Raw genomic sequence first — 18,514 nt, forward strand, 5'->3', positions numbered from 1 at the left:
CTGGACTCCCCAAGGGAGACGCTGACTGCAGGAAGCAACCGAGCAGCAGAAGGTGTTTTCTGTGTGACCCCTGAAGTAGCCGTCAGCGCCACAGTGTCTCCCTCTCCCCCGCGGCTGTGCGACACATTGCCTTTTTGATGCGTGTGGACTGCTGTCGTTGTAATGCCTACTCTGAACTGCGTGGAGCTCAAGACTCAAATGTTTTTACACCGTGAACTTTTCAGCTAAGTGCGGGGCTCGGATACGTTACTCGGAACTGGACAATGAATTAGGCTGACTCTAAATGTTCTTCAGATGAAGATAAACATCGTCTGTTTTCTCCCCCTTGTCGGGTCCGGGCAGAGGTGGAAAGAGTACTAAAATTTCCTGCTGAAGTACGAGTACCAATACTTTGATAATTTTTTACTCAAGTACAAGTAAAAGTACTTTTCTAAATTTTTACTCAAGTAAAAGTAAAAAGTATCGTAAATAAAATGTACTCAAAGTAAAAGTTACTTAGTTACATTTTTGTCAGTGTAAAGATGGTTACATGTAAGTAGTGCTAAACCATAACGCAGGTTCACAATTTGCGTGTGCGCACACACACACATACACACACACACACACACACACACACACACACACACACACACACACACACACACACACACACACACACTAGCACGTTAGAATCATGTGAATGACTAATTTAACTACACTGAACAGCTTTAGTAATACTTTAATCTCTTATTCTGGAGTAAAATAAAGAAACAAGCTAAATCATCACATATCTGTGGCATCAAGGAGCATCTTCTGAGTTCAAACACAGGGATGGAGCACAATGTTTACACCTGAACAGCGTCAGGATGTTTTAACTCACGGAGGCCTGCAGGTCTTCTGTTTTATGAGCAAAGCGCTGAGAATCCGCTTGTTAGGAGCGCTAAACGTTATTTTGCCGCTGCCGTGCGGAGCGGTAGGGAAACACATCTCAAACACGGAACCGAGTCCGGCTACCGAACCGAGCAGAATTCTGATGACATCACACCGGTGCACGAAGGTGCGGGTTCCAACCCACAGGAGAGGAGGGACAGAGGAGGTAAACAGCGAGTGGATCACAGGGACTGAACTGATGTTTTTGAGCAAAACTGCGATAAAAATGGTTGTTTGTCCTCATTATCAAGTGTACACCCCCACGGTTTAGACGCGGCGCTCATGCAGGTGTCTCTTTCTGCTCCGACGCTGCTACATGCAGTATTTTTAATTTATTAAGCCTATAATGTATTTTTACTAAGTAACGGAAATGATTTAAAATGTAGCGAATTACACTTCTGTTTTAAAAACATACTCAAGTAAAAGTAAAAGTACAGATTTTAAAAATGACTTAAAAAGTATAAATACACATAAAAGCTACTCAGTTACAGTACGTGAGTAAATGTAATTCGTTACTTTCCACCTCTGGGTCCGGGTCATGAGACAGCAGCTCCAGCAGAGAGGCCCCAACGGTCCTCTACCCAGCAAAATCCACCAGCTGCACTGGTGGGACCCCAAGGCCTGTGTGGAGATGCATGTCCTGGGTTGACCGTGGGCCTCCTGCCTAAAACACCTCCCCAGGGAGGCGTACACCTCAGCTGGTTCCTCTCAACGTGGAGGAACAGCGACTCTGCAAAGACGAACGTCCCGTCACTTTTCCGAGTGCTCGGGAGAAATCCTGCTGTCTCGTTTTTATCGTCCTCTTCTGTTTTGATGAGCCTTTTCTTAACTTCTCATGGAAGATCTTTTACACCACGCTAAAATCAAAAAGACCACCTTGTTGACCTTCTTCTGTTTGGTGCAGGATGACCAGGTGGTTCTGCAGTGCACCGCCTCCATTCTGAAGGAGCAGCAGATCAAACTGTGCCTGTCCTGCGAGGGCTTCGGAAACCGTCTCTGCTTCCTGGAAACGACGTCCAACGCTCAGGTGAGACGCCGCTCCACATCTCTGTGTGACCCGAAGGCCAGCCCGCCTCCATCGCCCTCCTTTCATCCCACATTCCTGTAATCCGTCTGTAGAATGTGCCGCCTGACCTGGCCATCTGCTCGTTCGTCCTGGAGCAGTCGCTGTCGGTCCGAGCTCTGGTGGAGATGCTGGCCAACACGGTGGAGATGACGGAGGTAAAAAAACAAGACATCAGCTTTCGTTGTTAAAGCACTCTGGTTGTAATATGTCTAAAATATAATATTTACCAATTTTCACAGTTTTTATTTGTAGAACATGAAAAAATTCCTCCTTCCAAGCTCACGAATGTCAAATCTGTGTTGCTGCTGCGAGAACTGGAGAAGACTAAAGAGGAGTTGTTAAAATGTCCAGACCCGCTTGGTCACCGTCCGTCTGATAAAAGTGTGATTTTTCTGTACTGATGTATTATTTTGTTTCCTCGGTTCTGACTGAATATAAGCTCCACTGCTTCCTTTAACTTTTTACACCTGCTTCTTCCCTTTTTTGTTGCTTCCTGCCAAGCAGGCGGTCGATTTGGACAAGTGGGTATGTTTGTTTTTGATTCCTGTGTGTCCCGACCGAGCCGACACCAGTCCTCGTTCCTGTCCTGTTCTGTTTACTGAAATGATGTTGTCTCATCCGTTCATGTCGGTGGTCGTTTCCTACATCTGTGTGTGATTTTCATCTTATTAGATTATATTCAAGCTGGAATGAGTAGTTTGGGTTAAGTGGTGCAGATTAGATTAGTGTTGTTTTCACTTCTTGGGCGGTTAGCACAAACAGACACAGAATCAGTCAGTATTTTAGTTTTTATTTCTATGAGACAGAATAAATAAAACTTCTTCAGTTTGAATCTATAAACTGTTTTAGTACTGAGACTCGTTGGAGCTCGCTCCTGATGGAGACGAGAAGAAGGACGGTTGGAATACCGTGGCGTCCAGCCCGGAGGATTGTCCCCCCAGCTTTGTCAGGGATGGACGGGGAAACTGGACACCCTCTGAGTTCTGGATGGGCTGGACCCCCTCCAGCACCTGTCCTGACAAAGCCCAGTGCTAATGCACGCCAGAGTTAATAGTTCCATGCCGACACTTGACATTCCCGACCCGGATTCATCCCAGTGGATTAAAGGCCTGTAACCTCACAGTGTTGCTGGATGTTTGGCTTAATCCGTCTGCAGCTGATCCAATAACTGATTTTACTTTTATTTTTTTTGTCTTTGATGTGTTTTTACTGACTGTTGAGAAAAGTTAGGACGCTAAACGTTATTTCTGTTTGTCAGTATTTAACGTAATCATCTTTTTAAAAATACTGATTAGCAGCAAAGTTTTTTCAGACTTTATATACATATATATGTATTTATATATATATATATATATATGTATTTATATATACATATATATATATATATATATATATATATATATATATATATATATATATATATATATACATATATATGTGTATATACATATACATATATATATACATATATATGTGTATATACATATACATATATATATATACATATATATATATACATATATACATATATATATATGTATATATATATATATATATATATATAAATATATATATATATATATATAAAAATATATGCGTATACGTATAGTATAGTATGTTAGAAACGTGCAGTTCTAGGAACAGCTAAGTTACAGCTCAGAGCCCTCAAACACCCGGGCCTCTGCTAGAGGACCCGAGCTTGGGAGGATGAGACCACCCATGGAGGGTGAGATGGGAATTAAAATATATATATAAAGATAAACTTAAATAGTTAGAAGCTGATCTTAATATAAACGTGTGAAAAGCTGAGAGATCTCCTGTCAAAGGTCTGAGTTTGTTGATCGATGATTAATCTTCGTAATGTTTGAAGAACCTTAGCAGGACCAGTAGTGGATGATTCCTGATGTAAGAGATGTTCACGTCGCTGCAGCTCATGTTTTCATCTTTTCTTCTCCAGTCGTCCCAAGGTGGAGGTCATCGAACTTTACTGTACGGTCACGCCATCCTTCTGAGACACCACCACTCAGGCATGGTGAGACCCGCTTAACCGGTTTAAAAGCACGTGGACGTGAGCTGGAGTGGAAGGGTTAGGTTTAAACCTCAGCATCTTCTCCCCAGTACCTGAGCTGCCTGACGACATCTCGATCCCTCACCGACAAGCTGGCCTTCGACGTGGGCTTGCAAGAAGATGCCACAGGTAGCGACCAACGCCGCAAAAGCTCAGATTGTAGTCTGAGTTTTACGTTTTTCTGTTGCATTCAGAAGATCTCTGACATAAATGGGAACTCTGTCTGTATTTCCTCATGTTGATGCGACTGAATGCTGCTGAGGAGCAGCTTGCTCCTCAGGGGCAGGTAAAATAGCCGCTTGATCTTGACTTTGTCCCAGGTGAGGCCTGTTGGTGGACCATTCATCCAGCCTCCAAGCAGAGGTCAGAAGGTGAGAAGGTCCGGGTTGGAGACGACTTGATCCTTGTCAGCGTGTCATCTGAAAGATACCTGGTGAGGCTCGTTGTTGTGCGTCCTGTCTGCTCAGAGACGTGATCCGGAGACTAAACTCCGTGTCTTCCTGTCCTCAGCACCTGTCCTATGCCAGTGGAGACCTGATGGTGGATGCCTCCTTCATGCAGACGCTCTGGAACATGAACCCCATCAGTTCAGGATGTGAACTGGCTGAAGGTAAAAAACCAGCAAACACAAAATCAACAGCCAGTAGAAGGCTTCCTGAACAGCCTTTGTTTAGAGAAATAGTTCTGAACGCAGCTGAGATCCAAGAGCGGTGCCTTCGTACGACAGCGCCAGAATTTATCAGCAGTTTTAAAACGATTGTTATATTAAACCTTCACAGGTTTAGATGCTGTCGTTATTTCAGCCGGAGGAATTCCTGTTGCACCACCAGTGCCACATTTAGCTGCTGCTGGGAATATTTACACCTGAAAACAACCACAGAATTCCTTATAAATAATAAAAAAGAATCCTTCCTAGTAACCAGAGAGCACAGGAGGGGGGCCCGACGAGGCGCACCAGGTGCCGAATGACAGTCAGCCGGAGGATGATTATAAGGGCCGGCGTTGCAGCAGGAAAGGGAGAGAAGCAGCCGACGTGAGGAGCCCGTGTAGCTCAGCCTGCTGAGGAGCGTTGCAACAACGCCATGCCCTCAACGGGTTAATGAAGTTGTGTGAGCAAGCAGAAACTGTGTTGGGGAGTGTGTTTGTGCGTGCGTGCGTGCGTGTGTGTGTGCGTGCGTGCATGCGTGTGTGTGTGTGTGTGCGCGCCCCAGAGTAGTTGGGACTGCTACAGACAAGTTAGAGGCCACTAAGTTCCTTGTAATGAACACCAGTGTGTGTGTGTGTGTGTGTGTGCGTGCGTTTTCCTCTCAGGGTATCTGACGGGAGGTCACGTCCTCCGGCTCTTCCACGGCCACATGGACGAGTGTCTGGCCATCCCGACTCCGGAGGAGGGAGAAGAAAAGCGTAGGTGAGAAGGAACAGCAGCGAGTGGTTGTGACGAACAACGCTCGGTTCTGATCCGACGCCGTTTGACCGTGTGTGTTCACTGCAGGATGGCCCACTACGAAGGCGGCGCTGTGTGCAGCCAGGCCCGGTCCCTGTGGAGGCTGGAGCCGCTCAGAATCAGGTGACGCCATCAGAAACACGCCTGAAACCACTTCCGTGTCGGGTCTGAAAGGTCGTGTGAACGTGTGAATTTGTCTTTCGGTGTCTGCAGTTGGAGCGGCAGCCACATGAAATGGGGTCAGTCCTTCCGTATTCGCCACATCACGACGGGTCGGTACCTGTGTCTCGATGACGATAAGGTCCTGATGGTGGTCGACCCGGAGAAGGCCAACACCAAGCTGTCTGCATTCTGCTTCCGAGTCTCAAAGGTCAGAGGCAACACGAACAACCTCTCCGGACATTCGGGCGTGCCGCGCCCCTCGCTGACGTCCTGTTTTCCTCCCTGAGCAGGAGAAGGTGGACGTGGCGCAGAAGCGGGATGTTGAAGGGATGGGCATTCCTGAGATAAAGTACGGAGAGTCCATGTGTTTTGTCCAGCATGTGTCCACGGGGCTGTGGCTGACGTATGCCGCTCTGGACGCTAAGGCCGCTCGGTTAGGGATGATGAAGAGAAGGGTGAGCAACTCCTCAGCTGCTTCTGAAATTCGTTTTGGAGGAAAATCCCACCACAGGAAACTATGGTTGGAGGAATAAAAACTAAAGGAACCTGACAGCCGACACGGGAATGTTGGGAGTTTTAAACATTTGTTTAATCTGTGTGTTCAGGTGATTCTGCATCAGGAGGGTCACATGGACGACGCCCTCACAGTGTCCCGCTCCCAAAGCGAGGAATCTCAGGCTGCTCGGATGATTTACAGCACCACAGGTCTCTTCAGGCAGTTCATCAAGTACGTGGGTCTCTACTAAACAGGTTTGTGGTGGGAACACAAGGAAATCCCTCCTCCCAGCTACGGGATTCTTCCCTCTCTTTCCCAGGCGACTGGACTCTCTGAGCGGGAAGAACAAGTCTCCAGGTTCCGTGTCTCTTCCTCTGGATGGAGTCATCCTCTCCCTTCAGGATCTCATCTTCTACTTCCGTCCACCGGAGGAGGAACTGGAGCACGAGGAGAAACAGACCAAACTCCGCTCTCTTCGCAACCGGCAGAATCTCTTCCAGGAGGAGGTAAAATAAAAGGTCACAAACTCACCATTTCTCACCGACGTTTCACCAGTTCGGAAACCCAAAAGGGAAGCTTTTGAATCCAGACGGACGGTTCGGAGCATCAAACTAAGGTTTCATTAGTAGAGAGCTGTTAGAGACACGATGGGACTAGTCATCAGCTGTCAGAGACACGACAGGACCTGTGATCAGCTGTTAGAGACACGAAGGGACCAGTGATCAGCTGTTAGAGACACGACGGGACCAGTGATCAGCTGTTAGAGACACGAAGGGACTAGTGATCAGCTGTTAGAGACACGACGGGACCAGTGATCAGCTGTTAGTGACATGACGGGACTAGTGATCAGCTGTTAGAGACACGATGGGACCAGTGATCAGCTGTTAGAGACACAACAGGACCCGTGATTCACTGTTAGAGACACGACGGGACCAGTGATCAGCTGTTAGAGACACGATGGGACCAGTGATCAGCTGTTAGTGACACGAAGGGACCAGTGATTCACTGTTAGAGACACGACGGGACCAGTGATCAGCTGTTAGAGACACGAAGGGACCAGTGATCAGCTGTTAGAGACACAATGGGACCAGTGATCAGCTGTTAGAGACACGACGGGACCAGTGATTCACTGTTAGAGACACGACGGGACTAGTGATCAGCTGTTAGAGACATGATGGGACCAGTGATCAGCTGTTAGAGACACGATGGGACCAGTGATTCACTGTTAGAGACACGAGGGGACTAGTGATCAGCTGTTAGAGACACGATGGGACCAGTGATCAGCTGTTAGTGACACGAAGGGACCAGTGATTCACTGTTAGAGACACGACGGGACCAGTGATCAGCTGTTAGAGACACGAAGGGACCAGTGATTCACTGTTAGAGACACGACGGGACCAGTGATCAGCTGTTAGAGACACAATGGGACCAGTGATCAGCTGTTAGAGGCACGACGGGACCAGTGATTCACTGTTAGAGACACGACGGGACTAGTGATCAGCTGTTAGAGACACGATGGGACCAGTGATCAGCTGTTAGAGACACGATGGGACCAGTGATTCACTGTTAGAGACACGACGGGACTAGTGATCAGCTGTTAGAGACACGATGGGACCAGTGATCAGCTGTTAGAGACACGACAGGACCCGTGATCAGCTGTTAGAGACACGAAGGGACCAGTGATCAGCTGTTAGAGACACGAAGGGACCAGTGATCAGCTGTTGGAGACACGAAGGGACCAGTGATCAGCTGTTAGTGACACGAAGGGACTAGTGATCAGCTGTTAGAGACATGACGGGACTAGTGATCAGCTGTTAGAGACACGATGGGACCAGTGATCAGCTGTTAGAGACACGACAGGACCCGTGATCAGCTGTTAGAGACACGATGGGACCAGTGATCAGCTGTTAGTGACACGAAGGGACCAGTGATTCACTGTTAGAGACACGACGGGACTAGTGATCAGCTGTTAAAGACACGATGGGACCAGTGATTCACTGTTAGAGACACGACGGGACTAGTGATCAGCTGTTAGAGACACGATGGGACTAGTGATCAGCTGTTAGAGACACGACAGGACCGGTGATCAGCTGTTAGAGACACGAAGGGACCAGTGATTCACTGTTAGAGACACGACGGGACTAGTGATCAGCTGTTAGAGACACGATGGGACTAGTGATCAGCTGTTAGAGACACGACGGGACTAGTGATCAGCTGTTAGAGACACAAAGGGACCAGTGATCAGCTGTTAGAGACACAATGGGACCAGTGATCAGCTGTTAGTGACACGAAGGGACCAGTGATTCACTGTTAGAGACACGACGGGACTAGTGATCAGCTGTTAGAGACACGATGGGACTAGTGATCAGCTGTTAGAGACACGACGGGACTAGTGATCAGCTGTTAGAGACACAAAGGGACCAGTGATCAGCTGTTAGAGACACAATGGGACCAGTGATCAGCTGTTAGTGACACGAAGGGACCAGTGATTCACTGTTAGAGACACGACGGGACTAGTGATCAGCTGTTAAAGACACGATGGGACCAGTGATTCACTGTTAGAGACACGACGGGACTAGTGATCAGCTGTTAGAGACACGATGGGACTAGTGATCAGCTGTTAGAGACACGACAGGACCGGTGATCAGCTGTTAGAGACACGACAGGACCCGTGATCAGCTGTTAGAGACACGAAGGGACCAGTGATCAGCTGTTGGAGACACGAAGGGACCAGTGATCAGCTGTTAGTGACACGAAGGGACTAGTGATCAGCTGTTAGAGACATGACGGGACTAGTGATCAGCTGTTAGAGACACGATGGGACCAGTGATCAGCTGTTAGAGACACGACAGGACCCGTGAACAGCTGTTAGAGACACGATGGGACCAGTGATCAGCTGTTAGTGACACGAAGGGACCAGTGATTCACTGTTAGAGACACGACGGGACTAGTGATCAGCTGTTAGAGACACAATGGGATCAGTGATCAGCTGTTAGTGACACGAAGGGACCAGTGATTCACTGTTAGAGACACGACGGGACTAGTGATCAGCTGTAAGAGACACGACGGGACTAGTGATCAGCTGTTAGAGACACAAAGGGACCAGTGATCAGCTGTTAGAGACACGATGGGACCAGTGATCAGCTGTTAGTGACACGAAGGGACCAGTGATTCACTGTTAGAGACACGACGGGACTAGTGATCAGCTGTTAGAGACACGACGGGACTAGTGATCAGCTGTTAGAGACACGAAGGGACCAGTGATCAGCTGTTAGAGACACAATGGGACCAGTGATCAGCTGTTAGAGACACGACGGGACCTGTGATCAGCTGTTAGTGACACGAAGGGACCAGTGATTCACTGTTAGAGACACGACGGGACCTGTGTCAGAGCTGTTAGAGACACGATGGGACTAGTCATCAGCTGTCAGAGACACCATGCAACTAGTGATCAGGTGTCAAAGACACGACGGGACCCGTGATCAGCTGTTAGTGACACGAAGGGACCAGTGATTCACTGTTAGAGACACGACGGGACTAGTGATCAGCTGTTAGAGACACGAAGGGACCAGTGATCAGCTGTTAGAGACACAATGGGACCAGTGGTCAGCTGTTAGAGACACGACGGGACCAGTGATCAGCTGTTAGAGACTCGACAGGACCCGTGATCAGCTGTTAGAGACACGACAGGACCCATGATCAGCTGTTAGAGACACGACAGGACCCGTGATCAGCTGTTAGTGACACGAAGGGACCAGTGATCAGCTGTTGGAGACACGAAGGGACCAGTGATCAGCTGTTAGTGACACGAAGGGACTAGTGATCAGCTGTTAGAGACATGACGGGACTAGTGATCAGCTGTTAGAGACACAATGGGACCAGTGATCAGCTGTTAGTGACACGAAGGGACCAGTGATTCCCTGTTAGAGACACGACGGGACAAGTGATCAGCTGTTAGAGACACGAAGGGACCAGTGATCAGCTGTTAGAGACACGACAGGACCCGTGATCAGCTGTTAGAGACACGACAGGACTAGTGATCAGCTGTTAGAGACACGAAGGGACCAGTGATTCACTGTTAGAGACACGACGGGACTAGTGATCAGCTGTTAGAGACACGAAGGGACCAGTGATTAGCTGTTAGAGACACAATGGGACCAGTGATCAGCTGTTAGAGACACGACAGGACCAGTGATCAGCTGTTAGAGACACGACAGGACCCGTGATCAGCTGTTAGAGACACGAAGGAACCAGTGATTCACTGTTAGAGACACAACGGGACTAGTGATCAGCTGTTAGAGACACGAAGGGACCAGTGATCAGCTGTTAGAGACACAATGGGACCAGTGATCAGCTGTTAGAGACACGATGGGACCAGTGATCAGCTGTTAGAGACACGACAGGACCCGTGATCAGCTGTTAGAGACACGATGGGACCAGTGATCAGCTGTTAGTGACACGAAGGGACCAGTGATTCACTGTTAGAGACACGATGGGACTAGTGATCAGCTGTTAGAGACACGACGGGACTAGTGATCAGCTGTTAGAGACACGAAGGGACCAGTGATCAGCTGTTAGAGACACAATGGGACCAGTGATCAGCTGTTAGAGACACGACGGGACCTGTGATCAGCTGTTAGTGACACGAAGGGACCAGTGATTAACTGTTAGAGACACGACGGGACCTGTGTCAGAGCTGTTAGAGACACGATGGGACTAGTCATCAGCTGTCAGAGACACCATGGAACTAGTGATCAGGTGTCAAAGACACGACGGGACCCGTGATCAGCTGTTAGTGACACGAAGGGACCAGTGATTCACTGTTAGAGACACGACGGGACTAGTGATCAGCTGTTAGAGACACGAAGGGACCAGTGATCAGCTGTTAGAGACACGATGGGATCAGTGGTCAGCTGTTAGAGACACGACGGGACCAGTGATCAGCTGTTAGAGACACGACAGGACCCGCGATCAGTTGTTAGAGACACGACAGGACCCATGATCAGCTGTTAGAGACACGACAGGTCCCGTGATCAGCTGTTAGAGACACGAAGGGACCAGTGATCAGCTGTTGGAGACACGAAGGGACCAGTGATCAGCTGTTAGTGACACGAAGGGACTAGTGATCAGCTGTTAGAGACATGACGGGACTAGTGATCAGCTGTTAGAGACACGATGGGACCAGTGATCAGCTATTAGAGAAACGACAGGACCCGTGATCAGCTGTTAGAGACACAATTGGACCAGTGATCAGCTGTTAGTGACACGAAGGGACCAGTGATTCACTGTTAGAGACACGACGGGACTAGTGATCAGCTGTTAGAGACACGAAGGGACCAGTGATCAGCTGTTAGAGACACAATGGGACCCGTGATCAGCTGTTAGAGACACGACAGGACCCATGATCAGCTGTTAGAGACGCGACAGGACCCGTGATCAGCTGTTAGTGACACAAAGGGACCAGTGATCAGCTGTTGGAGACACGAAGGGACCAGTGATCAGCTGTTAGTGACACGAAGGGACTAGTGATCAGCTGTTAGAGACACGAAGGGACCAGTGATCAGCTGTTAGAGACACGACAGGACCCGTGATCAGCTGTTAGCGACACGATGGGACCCGTGATCAGCTGTTAAAGACACGAAGGGACCAGTGATCAGCTGTTAGACACGAAGGGACCAGTGATCAGCTGTTAGAGACACGACAGGACCCGTGATCAGCTGTTAGCGACACGATGGGACCTGTGATCAGCTGTTAGAGACACGAAGGGACCAGTGATCAGCTGTTAGACACGAAGGGACCAGTGATCAGCTGTTAGAGACACAAAGGGACCAGTGATTCACTGTTAGAGACACGACAGGACCAGTGATCAGCTGTTAGAGACACGACGGGACCAGTGATCAGCTGTTAGAGACACGACGGGACCAGTGATCAGCTGTTAGAGACACGAAGGGACCAGTGATCAGCTGTTAGTGACACGAAGGGACCTGTGATTCACTGTTAGAGACACGACGGGACCAGTGATCAGCTGTTAGAGACACGACAGGACCCGTGATCAGCTGTTAGAGACACGATGGGACCCGTGATCAGCTGTTAGAGACACGAAGGGACCAGTGATCAACTGTTAGTGACACGAAGGGACCAGTGATCAGCTGTTAGAGACACGATGGGACCAGTGATCAGCTGTTAGAGACACGACAGGACCTGTGTCAGAGCTGTTAGAGACACGACAGGACCTGTGTCAGAGCTGTTAGAGACACGATGGGACCAGTGATCAGCTGTTAGAGACACGACGGGACCAGTGATCAGCTGTTAGAGACACGATGGGACCCGTGATCAGCTGTTAGAGACACGACGGGACCAGTGATCAGCTGTTAGAGACACCATGGGACTAGTCATCAGCTGTCAGAGACACCATGGAACTAGTGATCAGGTGTCAAAGACACGACGGGACCCGTGATCAGCTGTTAGAGACACGAAGGGACCAGTGATCAGCTGTTAGAGACACGAAGGGACCAGTGATCAGCTGTTAGAGACACGACGGGATCAGTGATCAGCTGTTAGAGACACGATGGGACCAGTGATCAGCTGTTAGTGACACGAAGGGACCCGTGATCAGCTGTTAGAGACACGAAGGGACCAGTGATCAGCTGTTAGTGACACGACGGGACCAGTGATTCACTGTTAGAGACACGAAGGGACCCGTGATCAGCTGTTAGTGACACGAAGGGACCCGTGATCAGCTGTTAGAGACACGAAGGGACCAGTGATCAGCTGTTAGAGACACGACGGGACCAGTGATCAGCTGTTAGAGACACGAATGGACCAGTGATCAGCTGTTAGAGACACGATGGGACCAGTGATCAGCTGTTAGAGACACGACTGGACCAGTGATTAACTGTTAGAGACACGAATGGACCAGTGATTCACTGTTAGAGACACGACGGGACCAGTGATCAGCTGTTAGAGACACGATGGGACCAGTGATCAGCTGTTAGCGACACTATGGGACCAGTGATCAGCTGTTAGAGACACGACTGGACCAGTGATTAACTGTTAGAGACACGACGGGACCAGTGATCAGCTGTTAGAGACACGAAGGGACCAGTGATCAGCTGTTAGTGACACGAAGGGACCAGTGATCAGCTGTTACAGACACAAAGGGACCAGTGATCAGCTGTTAGTGACACGAAGGGACCAGTGATCAGCTGTTAGAGACACGACGGGACTAGTGATCAGCTGTTAGAGACACGAAGGGACCAGTGATCAGCTGTTAGTGACACGAAGGGACCTGTGATTCACTGTTAGAGACACGACAGGACCTGTGATCAGCTGTTAGAGACACGACAGGACCCGTGATCAGCTGTTAGAGACACGAAGGGACCAGTGATTCACTGTTAGAGACACAACGGGACTAGTGATCAGCTGTTAGAGACACGAAGGGACCAGTGATCAGCTGTTAGAGACACAATGGGACTAGTGATCAGCTATTAGAGACACGAAGGGACCAGTGATCAGCTGTTAGAGACACAATGGGACTAGTGATCAGCTGTTAGAGACACGAAGGGACCAGTGATCAGCTGTTAGAGACACGACAGGACCAGTGATCAGCTGTTAGAGACACGACAGGACCCGTGATCAGCTGTTAGAGACACGATGGGACCAGTGATCAGCTGTTAGTGACACGAAGGGACCAGTGATTCACTGTTAGAGACACGACGGGACTAGTGATCATCTGTTAGAGACACGACGGGACTAGTGATCAGCTGTTAGAGACACGAAGGGAGCAGTGATCAGCTGTTAGAGACACAATGGGACCAGTGATCAGCTGTTAGAGACATGACGGGACCTGTGATCAGCTGTTAGTGACACGAAGGGACCAGTGATTCACTGTTAGAGACACGACGGGACCTGTGTCAGAGCTGTTAGAGACACGATGGGACTAGTCATCAGCTGTCAGAGACACCATGGAACTAGTGATCAGGTGTCAAAGACACGACGGGACCCGTGATCAGCTGTTAATGACACGAAGGGACCAGTGATTCACTGTTAGAGACACGACGGGACTAGTGATCAGCTGTTAGAGACACGAAGGGACCAGTGATCAGCTGTTAGAGACACGATGGGACCAGTGGTCAGCTGTTAGAGACACGAAGGGACCAGTGATCAGCTGTTAGAGACACGATGGGACCAGTGGTCAGCTGTTAGAGACACGACGGGACCAGTGATCAGCTGTTAGAGACACGACAGGACCCGTGATCAGCTGTTAGAGACACGACAGGACCCATGATCAGCTGTTAGAGACACGACAGGACCCGTGATCAGCTGTTAGAGACACGAAGGGACCAGTGATCAGCTGTTGGAGACACGAAGGGACCAGTGATCAGCTGTTAGTGACACGAAGGGACTAGTGATCAGCTGTTAGAGACATGACGGGACTAGTGATCAGCTGTTAGAGACACGATGGGACCAGTGAACAGCTGTTAGAGACACGACAGGACCCGTGATCATCTGTTAGAGACACAATGGGACCAGTGATCAGCTGTTAGTGACACGAAGGGACCAGTGATTCACTGTTAGAGACACGACGGGACTAGTGATCAGCTGTTAGAGACACGAAGGGACCAGTGATCAGCTGTTAGAGACACAATGGGACCCGTGATCAGCTGTTAGAGACACGACAGGACCCGTGATCAGCTGTTAGAGACACGAAGGGACCAGTGATCAGCTGTTAGAGACACAATGGGACCAGTGATCAGCTGTTAGAGACACGACAGGACCAGTGATCAGCTGTTAGAGACACGACAGGACCCGTGATCAGCTGTTAGAGACACGAAGGGACCAGTGATTCACTGTTAGAGACACAACGGGACTAGTGATCAGCTGTTAGAGACACGAAGGGACCAGTGATCAGCTGTTAGAGACACGACAGGACCAGTGATCAGCTGTTAGAGACACGACAGGACCCATGATCAGCTGTTAGAGACACGATGGGACCAGTGATCAGCTGTTAGTTACACGAAGGGACCAGTGATTCACTGTTAGAGACACGACGGGACTAGTGATCCGCTGTTAGAGACACGACGGGACTAGTGATCAGCTGTTAGAGACACGAAGGGACCAGTGATCAGCTGTTAGAGACACAATGGGACCAGTGATCAGCTGTTAGAGACACGACGGGACCCGTGATCAGCTGTTAGAGACACGACAGGACCTGTGTCAGATTTGTTAGAGACACGATGGGACTAGTCATCAGCTGTCAGAGACACCATGGAACTAGTGATCAGGTGTCAACGACACGACGGGACCCGTGATCAGCTGTTAGAGACACGACGGGACCCGTGATCAGCTGTTAGAGACACGAAGGGACCAGTGATCAGCTGTTAGAGACACGATGGGACCAGTGATTAGCTGTTAGAGACACGATGGGACCAGTGATCAGCTGTTAGTGACACGAAGGGACCAGTGATTCACTGTTAGAGACACGACGGGACTAGTGATCAGCTGTTAGAGACACGAAGGGACCAGTGATCAGCTGTTAGAGACACGATGGGACCAGTGATTAGCTGTTAGAGACACGATGGGACCAGTGGTCAGCTGTTAGAGACACGATGGGACTAGTCATCAGCTGTCAGAGACACCATGGAACTAGTGATCAGGTGTCAAAGACACGACGGGACCCGTGATCAGCTGTTAGTGACACGAAGGGACCTGTGATTCACTGTTAGAGACACGACGGGACCAGTGATCAGCTGTTAGAGACACGACAGGACACGTGATCAGCTGTTAGAGACACGATGGGACCCGTGATCAGCTGTTAGAGACACGAAGGGACCAGTGATCAACTGTTAGTGACACGAAGGGACCAGTGATCAGCTGTTAGAGACACGATGGGACCAGTGATCAGCTGTTAGAGACACGACAGGACCTGTGTCAGAGCTGTTAGAGACACGACAGGACCTGTGTCAGAGCTGTTAGAGACACGATGGGACCAGTGATCAGCTGTTAGAGACACGACGGGACCAGTGATCAGCTGTTAGAGACACGATGGGACCCGTGATCAGCTGTTAGAGACACGACGGGACCAGTGATCAGCTGTTAGAGACACGATGGGACTAGTCATCAGCTGTCAGAGACACCATGGAACTAGTGATCAGGTGTCAAAGACACGACGGGACCCGTGATCAGCTGTTAGAGACACGAAGGGACCAGTGATCAGCTGTTAGAGACACGAAGGGACCAGTGATCAGCTGTTAGAGACACGACGGGATCAGTGATCAGCTGTTAGAGACACGATGGGACCAGTGATCAGCTGTTAGTGACACGAAGGGACCCGTGATCAGCTGTTAGAGACACGAAGGGACCAGTGATCAGCTGTTAGTGACACGACGGGACCAGTGATTCACTGTTAGAGACACGAAGGGACCCGTGATCAGCTGTTAGTGACACGAAGGGACCCGTGATCAGCTGTTAGAGACACGAAGGGACCAGTGATCAGCTGTTAGATACACGACGGGACCAGTGATCAGCTGTTAGAGACACGAATGGACCAGTGATCAGCTGTTAGAGACACGATGGGACCAGTGATCAGCTGTTAGAGACACGACTGGACCAGTGATTAACTGTTAGAGACACGAATGGACCAGTGATTCACTGTTAGAGACACGACGGGACCAGTGATCAGCTGTTAGAGACACGATGGGACCAGTGATCAGCTGTTAGAGACACTATGGGACCAGTGATCAGCTGTTAGAGACACGACTGGACCAGTGATTAACTGTTAGAGACACGACGGGACCAGTGATCAGCTGTTAGAGACACGAAGGGACCAGTGATCAGCTGTTAGTGACACGAAGGGACCAGTGATCAGCTGTTACAGACACGAAGGGACCAGTGATCAGCTGTTAGTGACACGAAGGGACCAGTGATAAGCTGTTAGAGACACGACGGGACTAGTGATCAGCTGTTAGAGACACGAAGGGACCAGTGATCAGCTGTTAGTGACACGAAGGGACCTGTGATCAGCTGTTAGAGACACGACAGGACCCGTGATCAGCTGTTAGAGACACGAAGGGACCAGTGATTCACTGTTAGAGACACAACGGGACTAGTGATCAGCTGTTAGAGACACGAAGGGACCAGTGATCAGCTGTTAGAGACACAATGGGACTAGTGATCAGCTGTTAGAGACACGAAGGGACCAGTGATCAGCTGTTAGAGACACAATGGGACTAGTGATCAGCTGTTAGAGACACGAAGGGACCAGTGATCAGCTGTTAGAGACACGACAGGACCAGTGATCAGCTGTTAGAGACACGACAGGACCCGTGATCAGCTGTTAGAGACACGATGGGACCAGTGATCAGCTGTTAGTGACACGAAGGGACCAGTGATTCACTGTTAGAGACACGACGGGACTAGTGATCAGCTGTTAGAGACACGACGGGACTAGTGATCAGCTGTTAGAGACACGAAGGGAGCAGTGATCAGCTGTTAGAGACACAATGGGACCAGTGATCACCTGTTAGAGACATGACGGGACCTGTGATCAGCTGTTAGTGACACGAAGGGACCAGTGATTCACTGTTAGAGACACGACGGGACCTGTGTCAGAGCTGTAAGAGACACGATGGGACTAGTCATCAGCTGTCAGAGACACCATGGAACTAGTGATCAGGTGTCAAAGACACGACGGGACCCGTGATCAGCTGTTAATGACACGAAGGGACCAGTGATTCACTGTTAGAGACACGACGGGACTAGTGATCAGCTGTTAGAGACACGAAGGGACCAGTGATCAGCTGTTAGAGACACGATGGGACCAGTGGTCAGCTGTTAGAGACACGACGGGACCAGTGATCAGCTGTTAGAGACACGACAGGACCCGTGATCAGCTGTTAGAGACACGACAGGACCCATGATCAGCTGTTAGAGACACGACAGGACCCGTGATCAGCTGTTAGAGACACGAAGGGACCAGTGATCAGCTGTTGGAGACACGAAGGGACCAGTGATCAGCTGTTAGTGACACGAAGGGACTAGTGATCAGCTGTTAGAGACATGACGGGACTAGTGATCAGCTGTTAGAGACACGATGGGACCAGTGAACAGCTGTTAGAGACACGACAGGACCCGTAATCATCTGTTAGAGACACAATGGGACCAGTGATCAGCTGTTAGTGACACGAAGGGACCAGTGATTCACTGTTAGAGACACGACGGGACTAGTGATCAGCTGTTAGAGACACGAAGGGACCAGTGATCAGCTGTTAGAGACACAATGGGACCCGTGATCAGCTGTTAGAGACACGACAGGACCCGTGATCAGCTGTTAGAGACACGAAGGGACCAGTGATCAGCTGTTAGAGACAC

General features: G+C 49.6%; 1 protein-coding gene and 1 long non-coding RNA gene across 13 annotated transcripts in view; one reads left to right on the plus strand and one right to left on the minus strand.

The window, feature by feature from the left end:
• ryr1b (ryanodine receptor 1b (skeletal)) overlaps nt 1–18,514 on the plus strand; it is a 116,658-nt gene that overhangs the window by 14,468 nt on the left and 83,676 nt on the right. For all 11 annotated transcript variants that reach the window (XM_054742297.2, XM_054742303.2, XM_070543689.1 and 8 more), the window contains exons 2-13: nt 1,814–1,936; nt 2,029–2,130; nt 3,933–4,007; nt 4,094–4,172; nt 4,364–4,476; nt 4,554–4,653; nt 5,355–5,451; nt 5,536–5,610; nt 5,701–5,857; nt 5,940–6,104; nt 6,255–6,376; nt 6,465–6,651. In XM_054742297.2, coding sequence (XP_054598272.1) covers nt 1,814–1,936; nt 2,029–2,130; nt 3,933–4,007; nt 4,094–4,172; nt 4,364–4,476; nt 4,554–4,653; nt 5,355–5,451; nt 5,536–5,610; nt 5,701–5,857; nt 5,940–6,104; nt 6,255–6,376; nt 6,465–6,651 — 1,395 coding nt within the window. The remainder of the gene's footprint in view (nt 1–1,813; nt 1,937–2,028; nt 2,131–3,932; nt 4,008–4,093; nt 4,173–4,363; nt 4,477–4,553; nt 4,654–5,354; nt 5,452–5,535; nt 5,611–5,700; nt 5,858–5,939; nt 6,105–6,254; nt 6,377–6,464; nt 6,652–18,514) is intronic.
• Nucleotides 6,444–18,514, minus strand: part of LOC107379828 (uncharacterized) — a 49,509-nt gene continuing 37,438 nt past the window's right edge. For both annotated transcript variants that reach the window (XR_011516101.1, XR_011516100.1), the window contains 2 exons: nt 6,677–6,778; nt 6,444–6,582 (listed from right to left, as the gene is read on the minus strand). This is a non-coding gene — a long non-coding RNA (uncharacterized lncRNA). The remainder of the gene's footprint in view (nt 6,583–6,676; nt 6,779–18,514) is intronic.

The sequence above is a fragment of the Nothobranchius furzeri genome, chromosome 13 (assembly GCF_043380555.1).
Source record: "Nothobranchius furzeri strain GRZ-AD chromosome 13, NfurGRZ-RIMD1, whole genome shotgun sequence".
NCBI classification, from domain to species: domain Eukaryota; kingdom Metazoa; phylum Chordata; class Actinopteri; order Cyprinodontiformes; family Nothobranchiidae; genus Nothobranchius; species Nothobranchius furzeri.